At 34.5% G+C, this 27,207-nt stretch overlaps 1 protein-coding gene and 1 long non-coding RNA gene across 3 annotated transcripts; one reads left to right on the top strand and one right to left on the bottom strand.

Moving 5' to 3' along the window:
* Positions 1–1,587: 1,587 nt before the first annotated feature.
* On the bottom strand, positions 1,588–12,609 carry LOC139865023 (uncharacterized). 2 transcript variants are annotated; one of them, XR_011764573.1, is made up of 5 exons: positions 12,459–12,609; positions 12,224–12,300; positions 12,073–12,107; positions 11,299–11,554; positions 1,588–1,768 (listed from the first exon to the last, which is right to left on the bottom strand). It is a non-coding gene; the product is annotated as an uncharacterized lncRNA (long non-coding RNA). The 2 variants fall into 2 exon arrangements; XR_011764572.1 differs by having other exon boundaries at positions 12,073–12,300.
* A 10,328-nt stretch (positions 12,610–22,937) lies between these two features.
* On the top strand, positions 22,938–24,691 carry LOC139864369 (enoyl-[acyl-carrier-protein] reductase [NADH] 1, chloroplastic-like). The gene is made up of 7 exons (XM_071852947.1): positions 22,938–22,955; positions 23,044–23,148; positions 23,248–23,322; positions 23,424–23,471; positions 24,162–24,273; positions 24,466–24,517; positions 24,598–24,691. The coding sequence occupies exons 1-7, from the start codon at positions 22,938–22,940 to the stop codon at positions 24,689–24,691; spliced, it is 504 nt and encodes a 167-aa protein (XP_071709048.1).
* Positions 24,692–27,207: the final 2,516 nt, after the last annotated feature.

The following is a 27,207-nucleotide window of genomic DNA, read 5'->3' as shown; positions in this document are numbered from 1 at the left end:
CATAAATACAAATTAATTGGTTAAAAAATATTTCACTAATCGGGAAGTGGAAGGTATGCGTCTCCGGCCACCACCGTCCAACCAACGTTGAAATAAGAGCGTGATCCAATAGTTGGTATCCTATTTTAAAATTTTTCCCTAAACCAGTTTGTTCAATATAAGCGTGGGCGTGTTATTATTATTATTGTTATTATTATTATTACAGTAAAACCTCTGTAATTTAATACTCAATAAATCGATAACCTCGATAAAATTAATAATTTGTCCGGTCCCAACGTGGGACCAGTACAAATTTAGACCCCAATCGATTAAATAATAAGATAATAATTTTTTTGAAATCTCAATGTAAATATATGGTCCCTGCAAAACTATAAACTAATAATTACTATTTTTTTGAAATCTCAATATACATTGAACTTGACAAGTTCATTAATGTGTGAATGTACATCTATGGGAATTTTAAAGATCCTTGTTTATGTTTTATTCAAATAGGTAAAGTGAATGGACATGATAATTTCGAATGCCGATGCATTAATTTGAGATTTGCTCACAAATATAAACCAATTTTTTAAATTAGTAATTTATTAATTTATCGATATAATAATATCTCGCTAAATTAATAAAATATCTCGGTCCTAACATTATTAATTTATAGAGGTTTCACTATATTGTTATTATTAATAATATTATTATTATTATTATTATTATTTTTATTAATATTATGTTCCTATTATTATAATTATAATTATTATAATTATAATAATTATAATAATTATTATTATTATTATTATTATTTTATTTTTGAACAGCGATTGGAATCACCCGAGGGAGACTAAACCACCTGTTGCAATCATCTCCCTTTTTGACTATGTCGATGCAGCGATAATAACCCCGCTCCCATCGCTGCCCGGGAGGAAACCTTGAAACCGATCCAAGGGCACGATCAAATAAAACCCCCTCTCCTTTACCCCCCCCCCCCCCCAACCAAACGATATGGGAAAGGTGTCATGGGTGGATACTTCATGGCAGAATTGAAAATGTGTTTTTAATATGTAACCAACGAGGGTCGAACTCCTTACCTCCCCTAAAGGAGGCAGACCACCAACCGCTGGACCACATCACAACTTCTTTTTTCTATAACCATGCTCGAATTATTATTATTATTATTATTATTATTATTATTATTATTATTTTTTTTTTTATTATTATTACTATTATTATTATTACTATTATTATTACTATTATTATTATTATTATTATTATTATTATTATTATTATTATTATTATTATTATTATTATTACTATTACTAGCTTAAGGCCCTCGAATTCGCGGAGTTTTTATGAGTTAAGTTAAATTTATATTTATTCCATTAATACGATTTTATATAGTATTTGTTACATTGATTAGAAACCAAAGTAACATTAGAAAAAATGGGGTATTAATATTATTTAGAACTGGTACACTTTGACATGTCTAAATATTAACTTGATCCATACTTACCATATAAACAATTATCATTAGATTGTTGAGGAAAAGGGTCCAATAATTCTTTATTAAAAATACGCACTCAAGTTTCTAAAGCACTGGTCAAGAAAGGTGCAAAAATATTTAACATACATTCCCCTACATTTCTCCTTCGATATTGCGAATGCCATACAGAAGATCAGGTCAAAAAAAGTATTTAATATACCTTCCCTTACATATCTCCTTCGATATTGCGAAGGCCATAAAGAAGATAGCCCGAGTCTGCAAACAACAATCTATCCCCTGGAGGAAACAAAATCGTGTGAGGAGATTACGCTAGCTACTAACATTATAAGATTTCTATCTATTATAGATTAATTTGTTTGTAATGTGTGATGATTATATTTTTGTTATTTTGCTACTCATACTTGATACTTAGAGATAAGGCATATTTCATGTTATCTTTTTGATTTCAAACCTGGAATCTTACAAACCAACCCGTTTGAGTCACTTTTAACAATTCATTTTTAGCTTTAGTTATTGATCTATTACGATGTAACAACCCAACCCGTTAACCAACCAAAAACGCGGAATAAAAAAAAATTTAAAACTGATCTGGAGGGTGCGCGGCGCGCACCACTGCCTATGCGTGGCGCGCACAAGGCCTGAGATAGTTCTGACCAAAATGTCCATCTTTCGCGAAAAGATCTTCGACTTCCCGACACTTTTAGACCGAACGCTTTTCACAACAAACTTATATATGTAAAACTAATACGAATCAAACATAAAAATGATGTTTTACAAGCGGGGCCCACACGACCCAAAATACAAGTTTAATACAAGTTTAGAGTTTCGACCACCAAAAAGTTTAAGTTCCAAACTACGCAATGAGCATGGCGTTTGGGATTAAACTACCCAACTACCGGTCAAACTCCAAGAGCTACTAAAGCCAAAAGCGTCCCCTAGTATCAAACGGGATCTCTAGTCCAATACGATGCCCTTACCCTTGTCCAAAATCGAACCTATAAAATGGTAAACAACGAGAGGGTAAGCAAAGCTTAGTGAATGCAATAATTATACGTATACATATATAATTATACCTACTTGCATACACTTACACAAACCGCAAACATGCTAGTAACACAATTAGCTTATCGTCACATTAACAAGCTATAATCTCCAATACCACAAGCTAGCAACAACCGCATAATAATATAACTCTAAATGATATAATATGCTTACAACACAAGTAACCATGGTCGACCAATAGTACAAGGGAACGGCGCTCGCGAAAACGCCATCGGTGTTCATAACATCCATTAGGGCACTTAACACCTCGCACCACTAACCCCTAGGGTGGCACCTTAACACTTCGGCACATCACTCCGAGTGGCATCTTAACACCTCGATGCAACACTCATTATTTTATGGAGTGGTGTCTTAACACCTCGACACTACACTCCTAGGTGGCATCTTAACACCTCGATGCTACACCCGAGTGGCATCTTAACACCTCGATGCTACACCCTTCACGTGAAACGTGGTGTCTTAACACCTCGACACTACACCTTTCACGCTACAACAAATAGATACATTATATACATACGCATATAATTATTCCACTCACCTTAACAATTAGATGACGATTTCAACCTCCACAAGCTTCAAAGCAAAGTACCTAATATAATAAGTACTTGATCAACACACAAGCTAAGTGGACTCAATACTAACACTTACACATGAGCATTTAATGACTTAATGTATTAAATTGCCCATTTATACCAAAACCGCCCAATTAAAGTCAAGACCACCACTAATCACTTTAAAGCTAGTGATTAAGGTCCAACAACACCAACTAATACATAATTAGGGTAATTCATACCCATCTTTCCAAACTAGGTCAATTTATTACCCAAATAACCATTTTAAGACAACACACCCATTTCGGGTCATCCACTAACTAACCAACACCCATTTACTAAATAACTAGGTGTGTTAGCAATTAACTCACCAATTAGGGTTCATAAACATCATTTAATACTTTGAAACCCTAGACTAGTCACCAATTAGTATTCAAGACTCAATTTTACCCAAGAACACCCAAAATCACCAATAATGGGTTTTGTGTTCATCATTTACTCAAACCCTAACCCTTACACTAAATCAAAGTAAGGAAAATAAAATTAGAACATACCACAACCACCACAACGAAGCTAGAGATAAGATGAACGACTTTAATGCTTGAACTTTAACCCAAAACAAGCTCCTTCCTCTTGGATTTAAGCTTTCTCTCTCAAAAATCACAATCTCTCTCTAGAATTAAAGTTAAAGTGATAAGGTTGTTGATAATGGAGTAATGGTGCTCCACAAACTGACCTATCTGTCCTTAACCCGTCCATAAGTGAATTTACTAAAATGCCCATCAAAATATCTGATTTAAAAAGCTGGAACCCGGCTACAGTAAGGGGTGCGCGGCGCGCTCCCTTTAGTGTGCGCCGCGCGCACTAGGCTCAGCTCACTCAGTGACTTCTGTTTAACTGCACAACATCACCCACACTCTATGTAACATATTTACACTACTGTACAAACTGATTAGGGTCTTACAACTCTCCCCCACTTATTCGGAGCGCGTCCTCACGATCCAAGCCGCATGACAAGAGGGAAGATAAACAAACACGAATTCTTCGGGCTCCCAAGTAAACTCGGAACCCTTACTACGACGCCATTGAACTTTAAAAGTCCTAACCTCTTTATGCCTCAACCTTTTGACCTTCTCATCGAGTATGGCAATCGGCTCCTCAATATACTATAACTTATTGTTTAGCTCAATTTCGTCTAACGGCACCCATGATGAATCATCCGCAAGACACTTACAGAGATGGGAAACATGAAATGTATTATGAATCCCCGCAAGCTCTTCGGGTAATTCCAAACGATACGCGACTTCACCAACACGAGCTAAAACTTTAAAGGGACCAATAAACCGAGGAGCTAACTTTCCCCGTTTTCGAAATCGAATAATACCCTTCCATGGCGAAACCTTAAGCATCACCATATCGCCTTCTTGAAATTTGATCGTTCGTCTACGTTTGTCGGCATACGACTTTTGTCTATCTTGAGCCTTTCTCAAATGTTCCCGAATAATATCAATCTTGTTATTCGTCTCTAAAACCAAATCGGTACTCCCGATTTCTCTTTGACCCACTTCTCCCCAACAAATGGGAGTTCGACACCTCCGCCCGTAAAGCATCTCATAAGGTGGCATCCCGATACTAGTATGATAACTATTATTGTACGAGAATTCCACCAAAGGAAAATGCTCATCCCAACTACCACCGAAGTCAATAATGCACGCCCGTAACATATCTTCCAAAGTTTGATTCGTACGTTCGGTTTGACCGTCCGTTTGAGGATGATACGCCGTGCTCAACTTCAATTGCGTACCCATATCTTCATGAAACTTTTCCCAAAACCGAGATGTAAAACGGGTATCTCGATCCGAAATAATAGATATAGGAACCCCATGTTGAGCGACCACTTCCTTGATAAACAACTTAGCCAAGGTCTCTGACGATATCGCTTCTTTAATGGGAAGAAACAAAGCACTTTTCGTCAACCGGTCAACTATCACCCAAATCGTATCAAATTGGGTTCTCGCCGTCTTAGGTAACTTTGTTATGAAATCCATGGTAATGTGCTCCCATTTCTATTTCGGAATTTCTAACGGTTGCAATTTACCATACGGCTTTTGGTGTTCGGCTTTTACTTGCAAACACGTGACGCATTGCTCAACATACTTCACAACATCACGCTTCATGCCCGGCCACCAATAATCTTTCTTCAAGTCAAGATACATTTTCCTCGCGCCCGGATGAATGGAATATTTTGACTTATGTGCTTCATCAAGTAGCACTCGTCGGTAATCACCCATCTTAGGCACCCACACCCTTCCTTGAAAAGACAACAAACCACGCGGGCCCATAGTAATGAACTCCGATTGGCCCACGATTCGTTCCACATGCTTATTGTGAACATAAGCCTCTATTTGAATCTCACCAAGCTTTTCAAGAAAATCGTTGGTAATAATCAAACATAACGATCCCACTTTTATCGCCGGATGTTGACTCTTTCGACTCAACGCATCCGCGACCACATTCGCCTTACTCGGATGATAAAGTATTTCACAATCATAGTCTTTCACCACATCCATCCACCTACGTTGGCGATAATTCAAATCTCGTTGATTAAAGAGATGTTTCAAACTCTTAAGATCCGAATAAATCGTACACTTGACACCATACAAGTAATGGTGCCAAATTTTCAACGCATGCACAACCGCCGCCAACTCAAGATCATGAGTCGGATACCTCGTTTCATGTTCCTTTAATTGTCGAGAGGCATAAGCGATGACTTTACCTCTTTGCATTAGAACACACCCGAGACCATTTAAGGAAGCATCACAATAAACCACCATGTCTTCAACACCTTCCGGTAACACTAACACCGGAGCTTGACACAATTTCTCTTTTAACAATTGAAAAGCAATTTCTTGCTCGTTCTCCCAAACAAACCTCGCATTCTTCCTTGTCAATTTCGTCAACGAAGAAGCGATCTTAGAAAAATCTTGGATAAACCGACGATAATAACCGGCCAATCCGAGAAAACTTCGGATTTCCGTAGGCGTAGTCGGTCGTCCCCAACTCTTCACCGTCTCGATCTTCCCCGGATCTACTTGAATACCATTTTCGTTCACAATATGACCAAGGAATTGAACTTCCCTTAGCCAAAATTCACATTTGGAGAACTTTGCATACAACTTCTCCTTTCGTAGCGTCTTCAATACTTCACGCAAATGATGTTCATGTTCGTTCATACTTTTCGAGTAGACTAGTATGTCGTCAATGAACACTATTACCAACTTGTCCAACATAGGTTGGCACACTCGGTTCATAAGATCCATGAATGCCGCCGGTGCATTCGTAAGACCAAAGGGCATAACTACAAACTCATAATGCCCGTAACGCGTTCGAAAAGCCGTTTTCTCTATGTCTTCCTCACGGACCCGCATTTGGTGATAGCCGGACCGTAGGTCGATCTTAGAGAAATACGTTGCACCTTGAAGTTGATCAAATAAATCGTCAATCCTAGGTAATGGATAACGATTCTTGATCGTCACTTTATTCAACTCACGGTAATCAATGCACATATGCATACTACCATCTTTCTTCTTCACAAATAACACCGGAGCACCCCATGGCGAAGCACTCGGTCGAATAAAACCCTTCTCGAGCAACTCTTGGGTTTGATTTAACAACTCTTGCATTTCCGTTGGTGCTAAACGATAAGGAGTTTTAGCAATGGGAGTAGCTCCCGGAACCAACTCAATACGAAACTCAACTTGTCTTTCCGCTGGAACACCCGGTAATTCGTCCGGAAAAACGTCTTCGAATTCACTAACAACCGGAATTTCACGAATAGGTGGCGGCTTATTGCGAGTATCAACAACATGAGCAAGGAAAGCCATGCCACCGGTAACAACAAAACGACGTGCCCGTGCAAAAGTGCATATCGGCACCGGTCTCCTTCGCTTATCACCATGAATAATTAACTCTCCCCCACTTAGGGTCTTCACATGAATAAACTTATCATGGCATGCAATATCGGCTCTATAACGATCGAGCCAATCCATACCAACGACAATATCAATGTCGCCCAAGGTCATTGGAATAAGATCAATTTTAAAGGTTTCGGCACCAAAAACAACATCACAATTTTCACACACATCAACCACTAGCACCGTCTTGCCGTCCACTATTTCAACTTCTATCGGACGACTTAACTTAGCTAACGGTCTATTAAGTTTAGGCACAAATTTAGGAGACACAAACGACAAATTTGCACCACTATCGAAAAGAATCCTTGCCGGATTAGAATTAACCATGTAAGTACCTGATACAACTTCGTGCGATTGTTTGGCTTCATCATTGGTCATCAAATAGTTGCGACCCCTAGCCGTACCCGCCGCCCTCTCTAACCGCTTCACATTGTCGTTTCGCAAGTCGGGACACTTCAGCTTCTTATGCCCCTCTTTGCCGCAATTAAAACAAGTGACCTTGTTTCCGGAAGATGGTTTCGGACACTCACGAGCCATATGACCCGGTTGCCCACAATTGTAGCACGTATAAGAAAACCCACCGGTAGTGCCCTTCTTTACACTATTGACACTTTCGGCCCCCCTCTTGCTCTTGCTCTTCTTGCTTGAGGCGTTAGAGTAACTAAAACCTTCAAACTTTCTTTTGGAAAACATGAAATCGCTCTTTCTTGGAACCTCCGGCTCAAAACCCCGAGCCAACTCAAACAATTCATCAAAAGTCTTAGCCATACCCCGACTAATCTTCCCCTTGTACTCTTCATTAAAAGTACGGTAGAAATCCTTCATGAGCTTATGATCATCACCAACATATTCCGGGCAAAAACGAGTCTTTGCGAAGAATGTAGACTTGAGGGTAACCAAATCCATGGAACCTTATTGCAAATGGTGCAACTCGTCCCGGATTCTATCGAGGTCGGAAGAAGTTCGGTATTCTTTGAAAAACTCTTTCTTGAAGTATTCCCAAGTCAAACCCATACATTGTTCTTCACCATACAAGTTGATTTTATCGTCCCACCACAACTTAGCTTCTTCGCGTAACATGCTATAACCATACCTCGTCTTCTTTTCGGGAGGACATTCCGCGGTACGGAAAGCTCCCTCAATATCGGAGATCCAACATGTACTTTTTAAAGGATCCCGCACCCCATTAAATATCGGGGGTTGAGCATCCTTGAAGTTCTTGTAGTGGAAGTCCCGCCTTCCTTCGCCTCCTTCACCGCGAGGATAGATATTCCTAGCGTCAAGGGCCTCTTCGATAGTGGCCTTCATTCGTTCATTTATCAAATCGGTCACCTGCCCATCGACCGAATCTTGAAAGACCTTTCGGACGTCCGTAAGAAAATCCGCTTTTAACTTTTTAAAGACGGCCTCAACCTTGGCCGAAAACTCGGCGTCCTCGCTTGTACTTCCATTATCATGATCGGGACCGTTTCTCGTCTTCATTCTATAAAACGAAATAGGTTAAACCACAAAAACGAAAGGACAATTACATGTGTATATACATATATGCCACACTACTCCATCTCGCTCAACAATCATCGTACATTGCTTGTTTAACACGACTTGTGCCCGTAATAATGGTAGCTAGTCATTACTATGCGAGCACGTCTCATTAACTCGCTAGTACAACGCCAATCTCGCTTGATGCTTGCTAAACACAACACAAACAATTAGCATACGGTTAATTCTCATAAACCAATGCACTAACTATTCCCGATTAGACCCAAAGTCCTACAAGTCCCGCATAAAGCGCTCACACAATAAGGTCTAAGTCTAGGCACCTATCTCAAGTCGCCTAAATCCCTTAGACCATGCTCTGATACCACTTGTAACAACCCAACCCGTTAACCAACCAAAAATGCGGAATAAAAAAAATTTAAAACTGATCTGGAGGGTGCGCGGCACGCACCACTGCCTATGCGCGGCGCGCACAAGGCCTGAGACAGCTCTGACCAAAATGTCCATTTTTCGCGAAAAGATCTTCGACTTCCCGACACTTTTAGACCGAACGCTTTTCACAACAAACTTATATATGTAAAACTAACACGAATCAAACATAGAAATGATGTTTTACAAGCGGGGCCCACACGACCCAAAATACAAGTTTAATACAAGTTTAGAGTTTCGACCACCAAAAAGTTTAAGTTCCAAACTACACAATGAGCATGTCATTTGGGATTAAACTACCCAACTACCGGTCAAACTCCAAGAGCTACTAAAGCCAAAAGCGTCCCCTAGTATCAAGCGGGATATCTAGTCCAATACGATGCCCTTACCCTTGTCCAAAACCGAACCTATAAAATGGTAAACAACGAGAGGGTAAGCAAAGCTTAGTGAATGCAATAATTATAAGTATACATATATAATTATACCTACTTGCATACACTTACACAAACCGCAAACATGCTAGTAACACAATTAGCTTATCGTCACATTAACAAGCTATAATCTCCAATACCACAAGCTAGCAACAACCGCATAATAATATAACTCTAAATGATATAATATGCTTACAACACAAGTAACCATGGTCGACCAATAGTACAAGGGAACGGCGCTCGCGAAAACGCCATCGGTGTTCATAACATCCATTAGGGCACTTAACACCTCGCACCACTAACCCCTAGGGTGGCACCTTAACACCTCGGCACATCACCCCGAGTGGCATCTTAACACCTCGATGCAACACTCATTATTTTACGGAGTGGTGTCTTAACACCTCGACACTACACTCCTAGGTGGCATCTTAACACCTCGATGCTACACCCGAGTGGCATCTTAACACCTCGATGCTACACCCTTCACGTGAAACGTGGTGTCTTAACACCTCGACACTACACCTTTCACGCTACAACAAATAGATACATTATATACATACGCATATAATTATTCCACTCACCTTAACAATTAGATGACGATTTCAACCTCCACAAGCTTCAAAGCAAAGTACCTAATATAATAAGTACTTGATCAACACACAAGCTAAGTGGACTCAATACTAACACTTACATATGAGCATTTAATGACTTAATGTATTAAATCGCCCATTTATACCAAAACCGCCCAATTAAAGTCAAGACCACCACTAATCACTTTAAAGCTAGTGATTAAGGTCCAACAACACCAACTAATACATAATTAGGTTAATTCATAGCCATCTTTCCAAACTAGGTCAATTTATTACCCAAATAACCATTTTAAGACAACACACCCATTTCGGGTCATCCACTAACTAACCAACACCCATTTACTAAATAACTAGGTGTGATAGCAATTAACTCACCAATTAGGGTTCATAAACATCATTTAATACTTTGAAACCCTAGACTAGTCACCAATTAGTATTCAAGACTCAATTTTACCCAAGAACACCCAAAATCACCAATAATGGGTTTTGTGTTCATCATTTACTCAAACCCTAACCCTTACACTAAATCAAAGTAAGGAAAATAAAATTAGAACATACCACAACCACCACAACGAAGCTAGAGATAAGATGAACGACTTTAATACTTGAACTTTAACCCAAAACAAGCTCCTTCCTCTTGGATTTAAGCTTTCTCTCTCAAAAATCACAATCTCTCTCTAGAATTAAAGTTAAAGTGATAAGGTTGTTGATAATGGAGTAATGGTGCTCCACAAACAGACCTATCTGTCCTTAACCCGTCCATAAGTGAATTTACCAAAATGCCCATCAAAATATCTGATTTAAAAAGCTGGAACCCGGCTACAGTAAGGGTTGCGCGGCGCGCTCCCTTTAGTGTGCGTGGCGCGCACTAGGCTCAGCTCACTTAGTGGCTTCTGTTTAACTGCACAACATCACCCACACTCTATGTAACATATTTACACTGCTGTACAAACTAATTAGGGTCTTACATACGAATGCAATCTCATATCCATAAAAACAAACTTATTCTCATAGTCAATGCATACTTTTTCATGGAAGTTTTAGTATTTAAAACTATAAAATAAAACTATAAAAACTACTAATTGTGTATGAAAATTTAATAACCTAGATCTGCAACGTGACAAGTGTTTACAAAATGCAAAACATTTCTTTTCTTTGTTTAGAAAAATTTCCAATTAAATTATAAAACGGTTGAGATAGGAACAAATTTAAAAAATACATAAATTTACTTGAGTTAATGAAGGAACTTATACAATTAAGAAGAAAACTTGCATGAATTCTTGCATTCTTCCTCTCGTCTATATTTGGTGGATCCTGATGTTAAGGATGACATATCCATCCCATATAAAAATAATTACTCTAAAGTATAGACATGGAAAAATATCTTAGCTTCTTACTCCGAAGTTAAGGATGACATATCCACTCCTTGAAGATTTTCAAAGTGTCTTGACCCATTTCGTTTGTTACATAATCCAGAACGACCCATTCGGGGAACTGGGTCAAAAATGGACCTTCAAATTCCGATGAGCTGTTTCCAAGTAATCAATAGCAAAAAGTGAACAATATATTTTATTCTATTAATTTGTCAAGGGTTACGAATGAACAATATATTTTATTCTATTAATTTGTCAAGGGTTATGAAAGATCATCACACATCAAATTTTAAATAGCTATACAAGATAGGGGGTTGATTGGTTGAGTTGCACCAACTTCTTTCTCAACACTTAAAAATTAAATTTAAGAACTTGTGTTAGATAATTAAAACCTTCAGTTTAAATACTTATTATATGGTATAAGATACGATAGATAAAAATGACACTTCTTTTTCCTATAATCAAATTTAGAGTTCAAGTCAATTGAGGTAGACTGAAAGTGAATTTACATGTCTCTAGTATTATTTTTGTAATTAAACAAATAAAAATTAAAAACTAAAAAGGAAAAAGGAAAAGAAAGTTAAAAATAATTATTACTCCGTAATATTTTCGTAAACATGTTTTAGGAATAATTCAATTGTAAGGAAGATAGCCTTGAGCTAGAATAAGTTACCGGGTGAACATGTGCCCAATTCACATCTTCAGTTTCTGGAAGATAATATAATATGCTCGTAAGAGTAGTACGCAGATAGTATCAGAAACTAACTCACGTCATAGGTATTAATAAGATAATATCTCTAACCAAAAAAAGGTCAATCCTTGACCTTGATCAAAGTTTCAACATCAGCAATTCTCGCTTAACATTAACGGTGACAACATGTTGAAGGTCGTTGATCAAAACCTAGTATGAAAACAAAAATACTTATCATGACAGAAAATACAGAAGGTTAATTAGCAAAAGTTACTATATAAGCCAACTGGTAATCATTAAATTTAATTAGAGTCTGACTTAAGTTCACTAAATCCATATATTCGGTCGTTAATAAGTTTGATGTTTACCTCCGTCCGAATACCCCCTGAGCTAGTCTTGTTCTGTATACCTATTAAACCACAAAATGTAATTGAGCGAACTAACACGTTTGTAATTCGCCCTAGTATGGTACTATTATATCTGAATATAGATAACTAACATGTTTCCTTATACTAAGCTGTAATTAAGGTAATTGTGGCATATAATAAGATTGCAATCTTAGAATATAATAAGATAACTAACATGTTTCCTTATACTAAGCTGATCTGACTGCCAAATGACAACAACATAAATTTTCAGCTGATCTGACTGCCAAATGACAACAACATAAATTTTCATATCAAGTAGTAACTGGTAAGCATAGAGAATGAACGGCACGCAATTAAGGCAAATATAAAAAGTTGAGCCCATAAAACTCACAATTGATAACATCATTATTCCCTTTTTACACTAGAATTAGCATTCTGATGACCAAAGCTATTGAACACAAAATGGAAAAAGACTCCAAACAACTGCATATGCTAGGTAAGCATTTAACTTGTTTAGACAATATACTTTCTATAAGTGCAAAATCAAGTTAAAATTAAACAAAAAATCTCTAATTTTTATCAGGAACATACCTTAAAAAACTTAACATTGATTATGTGACAACCCATTCTTTTGAGTCACCCTGTTATTTTTTTGATTTGGGGAACTGTCACACGTTCATCATAGTTGAAACAAAGTGAATACCATCTTGCTGGTAATAATTAATCATAGTATCTGAAAACAAATTCAAAAGGAAACATATTTTTTATGAATGCTATCACAGTAATTCCTCAGGACATGGACGACCAACCACCCATTTCGGCACCTCAGGTGTTAATAAACAATGGAATAATTTCAATGTTTAACTTACATTGTCTCTGTACAACAACGTATCAGCTCTTTGAGATGACACTATACAACAGCCTACGCTCTTTGAGAAAGCACTTCATCAAGTTCAATTATTTTGACTGCAATATGTGTTCCTATCAGGATCACTATACAGAAGCATATAAGCTTTTTGACATGATGTGTTATTTTGACATGAGTGTATCACAAGAATATTAACTAGGCTAATCGTAATCATAGAGCCAATTATTTATAAAATTATGAAAATGACAGTAAAGCGTTTTGGAGCAAACCTAGCCCAACCCATTTTGACACACAACCTATCATGTGGTGTTACCCACCTCCTCAGTTTATTTTTAGAGCTGTGTATACCTTATTCGAGAAGTTTTCTAGCGCTTCGAGCCCCTCGATCACCTACTTCATATGTGTGTCATAATTTCTACCTTCCGTTATATTATTCGCAATAGTTTGAGCCAACGTTTGTTCAAGTTTTTCGATTCCTTGACTCAATGTATCTTCTGCTTGACTCAGTAAAGTCTATCTCAGTTGATTCAACACTGCAAGTTTCTATACATAATCAGTGGGGATTCTTTTTTGCAGGTGGTAATCTTAACCCATTTAAGAATAGAGAACTAACAGCATACTAAAACATGCCTGATTACTGAAGTTTTAGCAGTCTTGTTGCTAAACGAACATGCCGTGGGTGAACCTGAATAACAACTCAAATTCAGAACTAAATTGCCATGCAAGTGTAACACAATGTAAATGTTGTAAGCGGTTTTTAGCTAGATGAGGTCACCTCAAGATGACATCTGGCAATTGCTTCTGAGAGTCTGATAAGTGCTTCCAACTGTCTAACTATCATGCGATATGCAACTCTGTTTCCCGGAGCTGTATCACCTTGACGCAACGTAACATAAGAATCAACCAATATTTGTCTGGCCTCAGCACTTAGCTGCATTGATTCAAAATCAGTTAGAAAAAACAGGGGAAAATTGATGAAAGGTGATAAAAAAAAAAACTTTGGTTTTTTAGACTTGGCAACTACAATGTAAGTATGTAACGCTTCAATTGTGCAGTAGTGAATGTAGGGGAAACTGCATCTTCACGTTTTTTATGCACCTTTACGATGTGAGAGGCGATATGATAATCTGTGATGTCATCAGGGTCATCAATCATGACGTATATCAGGTCAAACCTTGAAAGAATAGCTGGTGGAAGAGCAACGTTGTACTGCAAAGTTATAAAAATTAGTTTAATATTTAGAGTAGCCAAAATCGATGTTCTTGCATTCAATGTAGCTTGTATTCCTGCTTTTGTGATACTAATTGTTTGTTGTTCCATAGCTTCGTGTATTGCAACCTACTTCATAAGTGTGTCATAATTTCTACCTTCCATTATATTATTCGCAACACTTTGAGCCAACGTTTGTTCAAGTTTTTCGATTCCTTGACTCGATGTATCTTCTGCATCACGACAAGTGTGTATCCGTTAAAGACTCAAATCTTGGCATAAGTATCTTCCATAACCCAAAGAGCATTACTGTTAGAACATAAACTCTTAAATAATTTTTTTTACAGTCATATACACATTCAATCCAATTACCCTTACATTCAATACAAATTAATTAAATGAGTAACATTGTAGCTTGAATTTAACCTATAAATCGAATTTTGGTACCTCCTTGCATATATTGAATTGGAACAGAGTAATCAGATTCGTATACGAATTTCTCCCCTTCAACAGAAAATCGATCACTGAGTGGTAATGATTTATGAAATGCAAGTTAATTGGTCTTCTATTGATATTATTTTTAATTGAGATCAAAATCAAACAATATCTTCTTCTTGTGCTATTACGGTATGCGAATTCTTATTAGGTTAATGAAGATGTAATCTCAATTTTGAAGATACTCGTGTGTTTTTTGAGAGGAAATTGGGGCATTTATCCCTTTGTTTGATCGTGAATGAATTCAGTTTTGTAGAACCCTAGTTTACCATTTTGATCTCGTCCTTTTCATTAATCTGAAGGGTATTTTAGTCATTTTATTATTAATCTTTGAGATTATGAGGTTATAATCATGACATGGACTTTTGAAGGGTCTAGATTTAGTGAATTTTTATAAATAGATGGATAGGATTAAAAGGTAAACATTTAGATGATCTATTTTTATGTTTGTTATTATATATAGTATAGATATAGATTATTATTTGGTTCTATTGGACCATGATCATAACGTGGTTAAAACAATTATAATGAATAATTGGAGATTGTTGTATTAGCTAGTGTTTAGTATATACGATTATATTATAATTATGGTACTTATACTCTAGAATTTGAATATGATAGATCTTTCATGTCATATTTGTAGCACATGAAAGAGATTTTATTTCAAAATCTGTTCATATATTTTCCAAAACCGACAAAACAATATTTTATTATTCATCATTGTGATTATGAAACACACACACACACACACATATATATATATATATATATATATATATATATATATATATATATATATAGGGGAGGTTCAATAGAGAACTAAAAAAGCTACAGAACTAACTAATGTGCACAAAAATACACTTGTACACAATGATGCACATTGAAAATGTTTTGTATTTGTGCACAAAAATACACTTGTGCACAATAATGCACATTAAAAAAGTTCTATATTGAACTTCTGGCTATATATATATATATATATATATATATATATATATATATATATATATATATATATATATATATACAGATAGGAGTATTCATAATATCCGAATCCGAATCCGGAATCTGAATAATCCGAATATCCGCTCTGAAAATATCCGAATTTTCGAATATTCGAAAATCGGATATCCGAATTTTCGGATTCGAGTTTCGGATATCATTTTTCAAAATTTTCGGATATTCGGATATCCGAATATCCAAAAATACATATATCAATAATTAAATTATATTTATAAATTTATAATTATAGTGAGCAATGGGCCGTATAATTAAAAGAGAATAAGGCCGGTTCCCATTTTCAATTCACAAACCCAAATCCAAATCTCATTTCGACTTCAAACAGCGACGGTGGTAGCTGTTGATGCTATCGTAATTGGTACCCAAATCTCATATCAATCGCTTTTGGGTATGAATTAGATTCAGATTCAGTCAGTCATTGTTATATTTAGTTAGTCATTGTTATTGTTTCTTATTTTCTTTCCCTCCGGCTATATAATTTATATGGTGAATAAAAGCTGTTGTTTTACTTAAATTAAATAAATTTATTTAATTTTGTTACTTGATATTAAGTATTTGTTTAGGATTATGCAGTGGCGAGTTTAGTAAAGGAGTTACGGGGTCATGTGACACCACTAGTTTTTTGAAATTTATTGCAAAATTTCATATTTTTTGGTAGAGGACACCACTAAATATAACAATGGGACCCCGTAAATTTTGAGAGATTATAATTTGATAGCTTGGACTAATAAAATATTTGGAATTAGCCTGCTTATAATTTTATAGTATGAGTATTGTATATATTAAATAAATATAAAAATAAACACACCCTTTAGTTGGAACCACACCATATCTATCTCATCATCACTCTACTGGTAATAACAATTATTGGTCTAACACATATAAGTGGGTCATTTTAGTATATTAACTATATACTTCGTATTATGTTATGGAATGATATAGAAATTGTTTTTTTTGACATTTTAATGCTAACATTATAAAATACTCCCTCCGTTCTATTTATATTTAGTTGTCCTCACACAAAACACATATAATTTAAGAAAATGTCATAAAAGTTATTTTTTGTATTTACTTTTAAATTTTATCGTTACCTTTTCTTTTTCTAATTCTATATACATACATTAACATTAAGGGCATAATAGAACTTAATCGTCTTATTCTTTCCTATTTATGAAAGTGGACGATTAATTTGAAACATCTTAAAATAATATATTGAACTATAAATTAGAAACGGAAAGAGTAACATTGATCAACCATACCATCTACTAAACAATTAAAATATAATTGTAGAAAGTAACTTTCTTGATTATGTTTCTTGTAAATTACTGTAGTCAGTAGCAATTACGGTACCAATTTTTTGTTTATCTTTTGTTTAAAACATGTGAACTTGAAAGTGGTACCGATTGAAACCAAAAAGTTGGAATTAAACGTTAGTGTGATACTCATTGGGGTTCTCATTATGATTCACTTCTAAATGAGAACCTCGTTGAGCTTCTCATTATGGATGAATTTTATCGTATGAAATACGAACAACCTTATATTTTGCGAGTATTATCTAATTTTATGTTTGTGATTTGAGCGCGACCCGACCTAATTTGACCCGACAAATTTAATATTTTGTGCAAAAAAGTTATCAAATAAAATTTTGGGACCCCGTTGGGTTTTGATCCTAGAATCGCCACTGGGATTATGTTATTTTTCATTTACAACAGTGATGCAATATCTTCCAGAACACTTGATGTGTAATAGCGTGGATGGATTTTCTATGTATATAATAGAATTGTAATATTATACACATACTAACAACAGTCCTTTTCTTGGCTTCACATTGGTCCAGCTGTCCCCCTCCTCTTACAATGGGTTACTGCTCATCTTTTGCCCACTTCTCAACCACAAAAAATTATAGGGTTTCTTTTCTTTTTCATCAGCTCCACATCTCCCGACACTTCTTCTGTTCAACCATGCTTTTTCCCTTACTTTCAACCTCACCTCCTTTCTTCATTAATCAACAAAAACACGCCAGCCCCATATCATATTTCAGATCTGACCTCTCACTTCTTTCTCACCCGATCTAGAAAATATTTCTTCATAAGCGTATCCTCTCCAAAAAACAAATTAGGGTTCTTCAAAATCGGATGCAATGTCCAGATGCCATTTAATCATCGTCGATTGTTCGTTCTAAACAAACGTTGTGATGATTGTTCGTTCTATGTGGTTTGTGTCTTTTTATTTAGTTCATTTCCACCAACACTTTATTTCGCCTAAAAGCTTCTGAGAGGGACGGTTTAAGGAGAACAAGAAGAAGAGGTTTCAGGTTTATCAAATCAAGCCATAAATCCTAAATATTTGGAAGCCTTCAAGCTTAATCATAACCCACAAGGTATTATTTATGCATATAATTTCATATTCTGATATTCATTCATTCACCTGATTGTCACTGAAAATGGCTTAAGGTGAGTTATGTATTACATCATAATCGCTCTTGATTTTATTGTTTATAACTTACATGTAATTACTCACCTAATTTTTTTTTATTTTTTTTGCTGAATTGAGATTTATTTTTTTGCAAATATAGTTAGGATTTTATGGATTGAAGCCGTGTCATTTAAAAGGTTTGTGCAATCACCCTTGTCCTTAAAGTCTGCTTATTTAGTTGTTTGATTTTATGATGCAAGTTGTACATGTATATATCTAAGGCATAAACGAGTTAATCTTAAGCCTTAGAGGTAGCAAATTGATTGGGTCAAATATAGGCTGTTAATTTTTTGGAGGTGGTAAAATATTTTGTAGTGACCCGAACTTTTTCATGTTTATATATATTAAATGAAATTGTTATTTACATGATTAAGTGTTTCCAACATGTTAAGCAATCAAACTTGTTAAGACTTGATTAATTGAAATAGGTTTCATATAGACAATTGACCACCCAAGTTGACCGATGATTCACGAACGTTAAAACCTGTAAAAACTATATGATGACATATATATGGATATATATATATATATATATATATATATATATATATATATATATATATATATATATATATATATATATATATATATATATATATATAGTTAACATGATATTATGATAAGTATGTATCTCATTAGGTATTTTAACAATGAGTTATATACACAAAAATGAGACTATTGAATTAAGAAACTCGAAAACGATATATATAATGATTATCATTATAACAACGTCTTACTAAATACATATGAATCATATTAAGATATTGATACACTATTTTTAATCATGATAAATGATAAGTAAACATATCATTAAGTGTATTAACAATGAACAACAAATGTAAAAACAAGACTACTAACTTAAGGGTTTCGAAACGAGACATATATGTAACGATTATCGTTGTAATGACATTTACATGTATATATATATATATCATATTAAGATATATTAATTCATCATATTATTATGATAATATAATAATTTAACATATCATTAGATATAATAAACAATGGGTTAACAACATTTAACAAGATCGTTAACTTAAAGGTTTCAAAACAATATTTACATGTAACGACTAACGATGACTTAACGACTCAGTTAAAATGTATATACATGTAGTGTTTTAAAATGTATTCATACATGTAGTGTTTTAATATGTATTCATACACTTTTGAAAGACTTCAATACACTTATCAAAGTACTTCTACTTAACAAAAATGCTTACAATTACATCCTCATTCATTTTCACCAACAATTCTACTCGCATTTGTACTCGTACAATACACAGCTTCTAAACGTATTTACTATTGGAATATACACTCCAATGATCAGCTCTTAGCAGCCCATGTGAGTCACCTAACCATGTGGGAACCATCATTTGGCAACTAGCATGAATGATTACACAAAATTACAAACTAATGGAGCCTTTATGAACACCCGATATTCACGTGCAGGAGTACACACACAAACACTTTCATTTTCAATTTTTCTTGAATCAAACTCATCTCTCTCAAGTGTTCTTCCATTGTTCTAAGTGTTCTTCATCATCTTCATCAAAATCTAGCTCAATCTAGTTCATAAATCCATACATAAACCAAGTTATAAAACAACTACTCAAGAACACACCAACAACATCATTCGATTCATATATATAAAACTACCTTATTCGAAGATTTAAACTTGTAATCACTAGAACATAGTTTAGTTAATTCTAAACTTGTTCGCAAATAAAAGTTAATCCTTCTAAATTGACTTTTAAAATCAACTAAACACATGTTCTATATCTATATGATATGCTAACTTAATGATTTAAAACCTGAAAACACGAAAAACACCGTAAAACCGGATATACGCCGTCGTAGTAACACCGCGGGCTGTTTTGGGTTAGTTAATTAAAAACTATGATAAACTTTGATTTAAAAGCTATTCTTCTGGGAAAATGATTTTTCTTATGAACATGAAACTATATCCAAAAATCATGGTTAAACTCAAAGTGGAAGTATGTTTTCCAAAATGGTCATCTAGACGTCGTTCTTTCGACTGAAATGACTACCTTTACAAAAACGACTTATAACCTGTATTTCCGACTATAAACTTATACTTTTTCTGTTTAGATTCATAAACTTAAGTTCAATATGAAACCATAGCAACTTGAATCACTCAAAACGGATTTAAAACGAAGAAGTTATGGGTAAAACAAGATTGGATAATTTTGCTTGTTGTAGCTACGTGAAATTTGTAACAAATCTATACAAATCCTAACTTAATCAACTTATATTGTATTATACATGTATTCCAACATATATTATGTAATCTTGGGATACCATAGACACGAATACAATGTTTTGACATATCATATCGACCCATCTATATATATATTTCGGAACAACCATAGACACTCTATATGCAGTAATGTTGGAGTTAGCTATACAGGGTTGAGGTTGATTCCAAAATATTATATATACTTTGAGTTGTGATCTAGCCTGAGACTTGTATACACGAGGTCGTGGATTGATTCGAGATAAAATATATTGCTTTATTTCTGTACATCTAACTATGGACAACTAGTTGTATGTTACTAACGAGGACTGCTGACTTAACACACCCAAATCATTAAAACGTAATAAAAAAATATTGTAATTATATTTTGATCATACTTTGATATATATGTACATATTTGTTATAGGTTCGTGAATCAACCCGTGGCCAAGTCTTACTTCCCGATGAAGTAAAAATCTGTGAAAGTGAGTTATAGTCCCACTTTTAAAATCTAATATTTTTGGGATGAGAATACATGCAGCTTTATAAATATTTTACAAAATAGACACAAGTACATGAAACTACTTTCTATGGTTGAATGATAGAAGCCGAATATGCCCCTTTTGCTTGGTAACCTAAGAATTAGTAAACCAGTCTACTAATTAATGTGAATCCTAAAGATAGATCTATTGGGCCCAACAAACCCCATCCATTGTAGCGGATGCTTTAGTACTTCGAGTTTTTATATCATGTTCGATGGATGTCCCGGAATGATGGGGATATTCTTATATGCATCTTGTTAATGTCGGTTACCAGGTGTTCACCATATGAATGATTTTTATCTCTATGTATGGGATGATGTTTATGAAAAATGAAAATATGAAATCTTGTGGTCTATTATTACGATTGATAAATATATAGGTTAAATCTATAACTCACCAACATTTTCGTTGACGTTTTAAGCCTGTTTATTTTCAGGTAATTGTTAAGAGCTTCCGCTGTTGCATACTAAATTAAGGACAAGATTTGGAGTCCATGCTTGTATAATATTGTTTGAAAACTGCATTCGAAGACATATGTTGTTGTGTAATATTATTGTAAACCATTATGTAATGGTCGTGTGAAAATGCTATATTTTTTATTATCATTTTTAAACCTTTAACGATAAATTAAAGGTTATGCTTTGTTTTAAAATCGAATGCAGTCTTTGAAAAACGTCTCATATAGAGGTCAAAACCTCGCAACAAAATCAATTAATATGTAACGTTTATAATCAATATGAACTTAACATTTCATTTGTGCCACTGTCTAATTTTAGTGAAACTTTTGTGATTGTGGTTTGCTAATATGAACTGATGCTAATCATCTATTATACAGATTTTGTCTTCTAAATTAAATTAGGTTCCTGAATCCTTGTAACTGCAAATATATTGATCATGGTACAACTGTGAAGAAATTATGAATTTACTTCCACTGGTAAACTCACAATTTATTTCTTTCGCGTCTCTAATTTTTTGATTCGTTTTTCTTAAAAGCAAGAAAAATGACTAGATAGTATATTCATATGATTTGTAGATGCCATTCTTAATGTAACGATATCAATTAATTCGTCAATTTGTTACATTTTATCAATTAAAGCTTGACTTTTATATGTTCATATGATAATGCCATTTGTAGCTGTTGATGCATATAAAGAAGAGAGAGGTTTGGATTGCAGTCACAAAATCTTGCATCCCTAAATACCGATTTTCCTATGGTGCAAGTGAATAAGATAATATGAGTATCATGGTTTGATGTTTAACATTTGTACGTGTATTCGATTTATTTTAGCTAGGTGAAATAAGGTACCACACAGGTAGTTGTTGTCTTGCCATAAAAAAGCGACCCAATAAGTTATGTTTTACTTCTGTTTCAAGCAGTAGAGAACTTCGTGTTTCATGAATTTTGTGTTGTTGAACGGCGGATGATGATATCCAAGTGAGGAGAGCCTTTGAGAGACTACTAATTTATGTCAGAAATGTTGTTATATATCCCAATGAGGTTTAATTCAGGAAGATTACAACATGTTATGCAGATTTTAAGGTAATATCTTTCTTATAAATATATGAAGAAGAATAATTAATGTGTTTATAGCCATTTTTACATGAAATGGGTTATGGATATAAAAAGGCTGGTTAAAATTTTGTCATCATTACTTTTTTAAGTTTTATATACTTTCATATTTAGGTTAAAATCTTTATCCCAAGCAGTTGTTCTTTCAGGTTGACCCATTTACAGATGAGTTTTTAAGAATTAAGATCATCAATAGTAGGAGATCGGAGGCTTTCTTTGCTGTTTCGCAGATTATGTTACATAAAACTTCCATCGTATGTCAATGGATTTATACGAGGTATATAAATTTCTTAGTCTATTCTGTTCACTAACATGTACTGTAATTTTTTTCTTCTTTTTGGGCGAGTTATTAGTGGCTTGATACTCATGATGCAGTTATTTATCCCCTAGATGCAGTTTATGATACTCCTGAAGATGTTCCTGAGGATGTTAAGTCAAACTATCATAAATAATTTTCCTGCAGTTTTACAAAGTATGGAGTCTCATATTATATCCCAATATATAATTATATAATTATTTGGTTATGCAGGTAAAATCTAACAAGCGCTACGCGGGGTCTTCAAAATGGACCATAAAGGTATCAATTTTAATAATCAAATATTGAGGTTCATGACATGTGAGAACTTTGAAATATAGTCAAACTAAAGGCTTTGCATATTATATAACTAATAAGTAGCAGAATCTGTGAAAGATGACTTTGGACGCATCGACATTTTAGTACTGCTCTTTTGTAACATGTGAATATCTCACTTAATAGCTAATTAATTACTCAACTCGGGGTTTATGTTTTAAATCTAAGTGGTCATCTTCGGAAACGGGTAAAAAAAAGTTCTAAGGTTTTGCGCTGTTTGGGTTACTCGGGAAGGCGAGTAATCCAACCCCATATTCTACTGTACGAAGCCCATCAAGATTACTTCATGGATGTTTCCAACCCTTACCTAACCACCCCAAGATTCGAACAAGGATTCGGGAACGGGTCGAAAGACGCCCAAAATGTATGGGTAACACTTTTGTAAATTATATTAAATTTAGTAAAAAAACTCACCTGTACCAGCTTGACCCCCAGTAGAATCACGCATTTTGACATGTTACACAACCCGCCTGCGGCCTGACTCTACCACTTTGATACTTCTAGATAGTGAATTATGTAGTTATACGTTGTTACCTATTATTATTTGTCATTCTCATATTTAAGATTAAGAAAATATGTTATATAGTAAGTTACATATTCTAATCTTTCTTTAAGCAAATAAAACATGGTTTTCAGGTTGATAAGTTACTCTTAGAAACATCTAGGCATGGTTATCTTTATGCCATCTCTGCATCAAGCTATTCATTTATATCTCTGCTCAAACATTTTCTCCCAATAATGAACCCAGGTATGATTCTCGTCTTAAATTCAATTCGTGGACGGGTCGTTTACATGGGTACAAACCAAGGCAATGTTGGTACTCTATGGGCCAAAACGGGTTGGAATGGAACACCTTTTGTCAAAAATATATATTTATTTCCGAAAAATATCTAACGTCTCAATTATAATTATTAAGTTTATTTTGATTATTATGTTGCAGGCAGTGCAACTATTTCCTTGAACTGCATGGCTTCTGAAAGGGTCTTACCAGGGTAGTTTATTATACCTTCATTTTTTTTTTATCATTTGGAGATTGTTTTCCTTTATATAATCTTATGTATACGATTTACAGATGCAGATACGGTGGGGGTATGAGTGCAGCTAAAGCTGCTTTGGAGTCTGACACCAGAGTTGGTTCATCATCCTTGTGTTTATGTTGTCTTTAATACTATGATTAGCGTAGACTCACAAACTCACGAATTTAATAATCAATTGATAATTATTATTATTATTAACATAATAATAAAAATAAAAATTAATATTTTTATATAATTGAGTTCTTTGTTTTTTTTAATTTAATTTTAAGTTGAAGAAGCATTGTATTTTGTTAAATAAATACCAGGGTCTTGAAGAACAGCCAGTGGATTTATCATCTCTACTATTCCAACTACGTTGCACTTGACACAAGTTTTCATCAATTTGACTACTTGTATGGGATCTTCTAATCTCTCTGGAAAATCGTCATTTTTTTTTAAAAAATGTATTCTACAAATAGGTCAACCTATCTGATGTTAATGAATTGTTCTTACACATAGGTCAGCCTTAAAGCCTTAAAGAGACGATGGATCTTGCTGCAAAATTGAAAGTGAAGGTAATGGCGTAGTTTTCGAGGAGACTCCTTATTGCGGATGTAGTGATATGCATTTGTAAAGCAATATGTAATAGCATGTATTTTGGATAAGAAAATTAACACTATCTTTTTTGGTTTATGCAGGTTCTGGTAATATAATGGCAATACATCGGTACATAATGACAAGACCATTTACTAATAAAAGCACACAATTTCTGCAAGCGTTACGAATATTTTGGAGTTCGTGCTAATCAGGTAAAATGAATTTTCTCTTGAAAATATATTTAGCATATGCTCGAATTCAGTAATAGCTTGGTAGAACTTTTTTAAAGTAGTGGTAGTCAATCTGGTATTTAAATAGATTTGCGAGTTTTGTAGCTGATATGGTCAACTTTTAAGATATTATAGTAGCTCTTCTCGAAAATGTGCAACCTCGACGGATTAATAGAGTGCAAGATACTTCTTTATCTACGTATGATATTAGCACTTTTATGACGTTGGCATAAATATAAATATACGTAAGATAAGGTACCACCACAAGTTCCTATATAATGAAGCAATTTGGACCAGTATAGTGTGCTTACTATATTAAAAAAAAAAAACGTGTCCTATGCTTGCATTTTATACTTTATGGACTATCTTTAATATCAAATTTCATTTATTCTAATTGGATCTGATGCAGGTTCTTTTTTTTTTTTTTTTTTTTTTTTTTTTTTTGTTTTTTTTTGAACGGCACGTTAGCTTCGCAGGTTAGTGGTTAGCACACACGCAGTCAGAGGAGGAAACCAGACCGTAACCAGAGGGCAGAGAGACCGAGGTCTCACAGGTTAAGGCGGGAAAAACCCCCTTGGCGCAAGCGAGACTCGAACCCGGGTCTCTACTCACCTAACACCCCCAGGTGTTAGACCACTGAGGCAAAGCCCCAATGGCGGATCTGATGCAGGTTCTGTAGTGACACCTAAACCGTGATTGCGCAAGTGTATGAACAATCGGATAGAAATTGAATTACATGGTATGGTTCATCTTAAACTTGCTTTCATTTAGAGAAGTAGAATTACCTGGTATGGTTTATCTTACCCATATAAATGCAAGTGTTATATTTTGGTCTGATCAGTTATAAGTGTTGTAATAATGATAAATATATTGATGTTAGATTGAATTGGTGAAGGCATGTAATACATATTTTAATTTGTTATAGCATATTGAACAATGCAAAGTGTTGTAATAATGATAAATATATTGATGTTAGATTGAATTGGTGAAGGCATGTAATACATATTTTAATTTGTTATAGCATATTGAACAATGCTTTTTTTTTTTTTTCATGTTCACTGACTTTTTGGATATTGGAAGCTAATACTCAAACGTTGTTACTTGGTTAACTTTTTTATAGCTAATATTTTGTGAAGATGCTTGAATGACTTATTTATCACCATATGTCTGAGTTAAGTGCCTTTGGAACTTTTTGTGTTTTCATAAATATTTTCAAGCATATTTTGATCGACATGGAAATTCATAACCCAATTTGGTCATATGCGCATATATTGACCCGTATGCGTACATATTGGTAGACATGACCTTTGGACTAATGTCATTTCAATTACATATTGAACAAATGATAGGTCGTTTTTGGAGACTATAATTGGTTTTGGTTGTAGTTTCTGTGCCAAAAAAAATATGAGGTAAAATGTGCCGTCTAAATCGATAGCTAGCGTTAAAATCGCATAAACCTTAAAGCAGCAACGCGCGAACCCTCAATTCTTGTTTGATTTCAAATTGAAAATTAAGTTCGGATATTCGGATAATCTGATATTCGAATCCAAAATTTCGGATATCCGAAATTTCAGATTCAGATATCGTATAGCTAAATTCACTATCCGAATTTTCGGATATCCGGTTTTGAACACCCCTATATATAGATAATTAAGGGTTCTCATCAGCTTACAAAATCACTAGTAATGGATCATGTTATATAAAATGTGAGAGGTAAAATATAATAATAATTAAATAAAAATCATAATTATTAGCCTTTTAAATTTCTTCATCACGCCTTAAAAAAAAAAAAAAAAAACATTTCTTCATCACAAATTAGATAACTTAACCAATCAAATT

The sequence above is a fragment of the Rutidosis leptorrhynchoides genome, chromosome 8, assembly GCF_046630445.1.
Source record: "Rutidosis leptorrhynchoides isolate AG116_Rl617_1_P2 chromosome 8, CSIRO_AGI_Rlap_v1, whole genome shotgun sequence".
NCBI classification, from domain to species: Eukaryota; Viridiplantae; Streptophyta; class Magnoliopsida; order Asterales; family Asteraceae; genus Rutidosis; species Rutidosis leptorrhynchoides.
This window is presented reverse-complemented; position numbering and strand designations above follow the sequence as displayed.